The 5,000-nt window shown below is 41.1% G+C and overlaps 1 protein-coding gene across 15 annotated transcripts in view; it reads right to left on the reverse strand.

Moving 5' to 3' along the window:
- The window catches only part of EBF3 (EBF transcription factor 3), a 133,604-nt gene that overhangs the window by 34,994 nt on the left and 93,610 nt on the right, over positions 1-5,000 (reverse strand). For 8 of the 15 annotated variants that reach the window (XM_051801161.1, XM_051801154.1, XM_051801158.1 and 5 more), the window contains exons 9-10: positions 4,240-4,370; positions 3,589-3,715 (exon numbers count right to left, since the gene is read on the reverse strand). In XM_051801161.1, coding sequence (XP_051657121.1) covers positions 3,589-3,715; positions 4,240-4,370 — 258 coding nt within the window. Of the gene's footprint in view, positions 1-3,588; positions 3,716-4,239; positions 4,374-5,000 lie in introns of all 15 variants that reach the window. The other 7 variants (XM_051801148.1, XM_051801147.1, XM_051801146.1 and 4 more) reach the window with 1 other exon arrangement.

The raw sequence follows: 5,000 nt of genomic DNA on the forward strand, positions 1-5,000 counted from the left end.
AAAATTGAATGCAAGTCTTTGTGCAAAAGAATCATTCTTATGTTCACGTCCAGCAAATGCATTGCAGGCCTGGGAATGGGTCCATGTATTCAACATTCACGCGTTCCCCGCCTCTACTGGGGACATGTTGGCAGTCGAGTGCCAATGCCTCGTGCAGCAACCAGGTCCAGTCCACTGCAAAGGGTCTCTTGTCTCCTGACAATTTGGGGCACTTCCTCCACTGAGCCAAAGGAGTCGCCGAAACAGGGACGTGCAACAAAAACCTCAGGGTGGAAGCAGCCACCATGAGAAGTTCCAAGTGCCACAAATCATTATTTAAAACTATTTTAATATACTGTAGGTCAGGCTGTGCATCCTTTATTTGCCAGGGAATCATTATGCAAAATATAGACTTAGAGAAAACAGTGGCACAAACACACTGTAAACACAGTCCTGCTGCTCAGCTGAGAGCAAACCAACAGGATCTGCACAGCCTAAAATATGTGTGTAAAGGTGCAATTTTATCTGTAACATAATTTCATTTCAAAGCATACAAATCACAATTTGCCATAATCAAATAAGGCTGCAGTGCTTATATTCTAATTAAAAAATAATCTCTGATATTTAATTTAGAAACCTGGAAGACTTTACCAGCAAAATTATGGCTACAACCTGCGCTGACCGCTCAATTTACCCACAGACAGCAAATTTTTCAGGTAGCACTTTTAAAATTATTATTAAACAAGCAAATGCTGCACCACTCGATATATATTAAAACAAGTATTGTACCCAGTTATTAATTTGCACTATTCACTTTTAAATGCAGCAAATACCTCATTAATTTAATTTTAGGTGCCCACCAGTTTATATTGCATTTTACAGTCTAGAAGGCAATTTACTATTAACTGGCAATTACATACAGAATGATTGTTAATTCTGCTCCTAAGTGCTAGCTGCTTGAAAATTGTTATCTCTCTCTAATTTTTGACCTTCTTACAACAGGGGTGAGGTACACTGGGAATACAAAGGACTAGTAGAGAAGAGCTGGACATGTCATTTGTGACTCATTCTTTTAATTCACCGTGCTAATCAACTGAACTGCCACAATCTCCCAAGGTAATTGTATCTTTATAATAGTTGAAAGCAGCGGGCAAAAAGGCATGGATAGACGGGGAAAGGCCTTGCCTTTGCCTGCTGGGAGACGCCGCGCTCCTGCCTCTGCGTCAGGCTATTGGGGGCTTTGGAGAAAAATCTGGAACTTTCGCATCTCCCCACCCTGAGTGTTTCATGTCTCAACTTCTGCTCTCACAAAGGCTTTGTACACCACACTACACTCTTGTTTCATTATTCTGCAGCCTTGTTGCCCTATGGTCCACCTCCTGCTGGGAAGGTTAAATGTTAGAGTGCCAAGCCAGGCTGCAAGCATGGTGGGACACTGATGGGAAACAGATGCCCTGGGGACCCGGCCCCTCCCTCCACCAATGCTACAGCATTTTCATTTTCTGAAATACAGCGAGGCTTGGCTTCCCTCTCAATAGCAGCTGTAATTTCCAAAGACTATCTCAGCCACCCTATCACTCCAGGATAAAGTAAAGCAGAAGTTTCTCGGGCAGGCAGGCGCTGGCTTTATCTCTTTATTTTCTTTTTGCTGGGATATTGGTTTGTGTTTCCCCCAAAAGGTGTTTTAAATGTATATTCCCATTAAATTAATGTAACTTTATTATAGTTTTATTCCAGAGGGGGAAGCTCATGACATTCTCACAATCCTTTTGAACATCTTTACTTAGCGATAAAGACAAAAGACAACTCCAGGAAAGAAGAAACAAATGTCCTTACAGTTCTATACACATGTGCATTTACACATCAGAAAGAAGTTTGAAACAGCAAAATTAGCCAAATTTGCAAAATCTGCACCCAAGAAATCAGTTAAAGACATTACTCTAAAGCAAGTCAAAATTCCAGGCCTCTGCCCTGAGAGCCAGAGCGTCATCTGGTTCAAATCTGCAGCACTTCCCTGCACGGGGTGGAACTACACCAGCTCCCAGCAGCTCAAATATCTGGAGCTTGGGCTGAGGTTTTTAATTCATTCATTTTTTTTATTTTGTTGGACACTTAGCTCATCATACTCATCAGGACACTCCGCTGTAGTTTTGCATGAAATACACACACACACACACACACACACACACACACATACACACACATATATAAATTATAGTTCATAAGAGCATTTTTAAGCCTGCAACACTGATGACCCCACCTGCACTCATCACCTTTGCAACAGTCTGTGGAACAACCACGACTTTTGAGATACATCATGAGCACCAAAAGCATCACAGTCACCATCATCCCATTTGGAAACTCTGATAAAACCCAGTCCTAAAGATCAATAAATGTCAATATTCTCTCCCTTGTCAGCCAGAAGTGAGGCACCCAGGTTTGGATGCCAGGGGTTTCGCTCAGGTTGTGATTTCTTTGGGAATAGACAGAATATAGGAATCTCAGGTGTTGCCATCACTTAAAAGTTCATTTCGACAATAGATCTTAGGCAGACACAACACCATATCCACGATGTGTTAACCATTTTATAAGTCCTAGCTTAAAACTACCCAGGAACACACTTTTCCCATTAGATCTAAATTAATAGATAGAAACAGTTGCAGTCTAGTGGGAAAATATTCATCAAAATGCACATCATCTGCACATCATCTGCAATCTGCATTATCTACCCAATAAGCAGCGAGGGCTCTCCCCAAATCCCTGCAGTCTGTCGAGTAAACAGTTAAAGGCTCTTTGTTTTCAAAAGAGAGATTGATTCATCAGATCAAATTTATTACCTAGAATTCTCATCCAAAAATACAGTAAATTAAATCACTCTTTCTCCCTTTTCCCTCCCAGCACCTCAGTTCAATTCATTGGCAAATGCCAGAAAAACTCTAATACACATTTCAGATAAAAAGCCAGCAATACTTCATCCCAAAATAAGAATTTTCATATTAAAACCACTGGAAACCACAAAGTTCCGACTTTTTCTTGCACTGTTGTAAATTAAAATCAAATGTATTTAAAAGAATTGGCACAAATAAATCATTCCCAGTCTTATGAGTTTGTATCCCAAGTTTCAGGTTTGAGAGAATCTTTATAGCCAGGTTGTGAATAGGGTTGGATAAAGTCATTTGGATCCAGCAACAACTTCTTGAACTGGTGCCTAAAATTTCGACTGAACCTTTAGGGAAGTTCAAGAAGTCTGGATAGATAGCCTGAAAAATATTTTTCATCACTGAGTACTTCTTAACTCCCTTCTCTGGCTGGAGCAGAGTAGGAAATACCATTGTTAATCTATTTCTGGCCAATATGAAAACAGGAAGTAACAGGCATCTTGTGAGAGAGCTTGATCCCATGGGACATCAAGACATTGTTAAGGCCCAAGAGGATGGATGGGCACCAGAGCTCCTGGGTGCCCATATGAACAGGTATTTTGAGGTCCAGTTACCACAAGTCACATTTCCTGCAAGACACATCCAATTTTAACAGCATTTTTAACTGCCCTTGTATCATTAAGAGACAGGATTTGTCATTCCAAGAGGAGGAAGGAAACCATACACTCACCAGTGTAGACGAATCGGCCGGGAGCACCTTTGCAGAACTGTTTGGATTTGTAGGACAGAGTTACTTCAACAACTCCTGGAATGTGCCGTGGTGGTGTTTGAACTCTGATGGCGTGAGGTGTTATCAGCTATAAAAATCACACAGAAAACATACCTTAAATCAAAATGGCACTGATAAGGCTGATGCCAGCCAGTTTATACAATCACAAAAATTACTTTCAATGGCACTCCTTGTCTCCAAATTCTCCCTTCATGCTGTCACATTGGAAGACAGGGGTTCTACAAGGCTTTTTTTTTTAACAAAAAGCTCTGTAAACGATCCTTGGTTTTCGTTTGCAGGAAAGGCCACAGGGCATCATTCATATGAAAATTGCCTCCATATGTCTCCTTAAGGCTACTCCTAGTAATTTTAACACTAATTGTCCAATTGTACTGGGAGACCTCCTGCAGCAAGTCTTCCACTAGAGGGCCATGATGTGCCTCAAGTACATCCCTGGCCGGGCAGTCGATTGTCACTCGCGAATTCATGGCTAAAAAGGCACCGTGAAACAAAACCTCATGATACCTCATGTCAATAGCCTATTGACAGCTTGTTAAAATCATTCATGGAAAAAATGTTACAGTTGAAAGCCCACCAATTTAGATAGCTTACCTCACTCCACACCAACATAGTTCCAAATACGACTTGTAAGCCATCAAAGAAGTTGTCTCCGATTATGATGACAGTGGCCCCACCAGTAGTCCACCCTTCACTAGGACTGATGGCCTTTATGCACGGAGTAGCTGCTTGTACAAGACAGAAAATCAAGACCTTAATACCCCTTCTTGCCCGACACGAGATCTCTTCCCCAATGACAAACCATGCAAAGCACAATAGGAGGAAAGTGCATGATTTCTCGAGGAGGCGCACAAAGGGCAACCGTATATCAGCATGTTGATGTATTTAAAGCAAACTATTAAATGTTTTATAAAGCAAAGGCCAAGCAGCAGAACACTGGTGAGCAAGGAAAAGCTGGCTTGATATAGCAAATTGTATGTCAGGGCAAATATGGCTATTACAAATGATTAAGCATCGCATGCATGTGGCATGTCGATTTATCTGCTTTGCTGTACAGATCTAAGCAGAGTCAATCAAAAGGTTGTTGAGGGAGATGGAAGAGCAAATGCTCTGAATTTCGATTCCTCATAAGCAGCTAATTGGGTTGGGCTTTTTCATCCGCGAACTTTGCCTTTTGGTTCAAAACTTCATTTTCCTCTGTCACTCCGTAATTACTACTTTTCACTTTTCATCAGGAAAAAATCAAAAGCACTATATTAATACTTTTGTCAAAGGTACACATTTTACATCTAATATTGTTTGTCGACATGAATCCCTGAGCCATTTACTTGACCTCCCTTTGTCTCTAGAGTCTT

This window comes from Manacus candei, unplaced genomic scaffold (assembly GCF_025592945.1).
Source record: "Manacus candei isolate 608988 ecotype Guabito, Panama unplaced genomic scaffold, ASM2559294v1 h1tg000050l, whole genome shotgun sequence".
NCBI lineage: Eukaryota > Metazoa > Chordata > Aves > Passeriformes > Pipridae > Manacus > Manacus candei.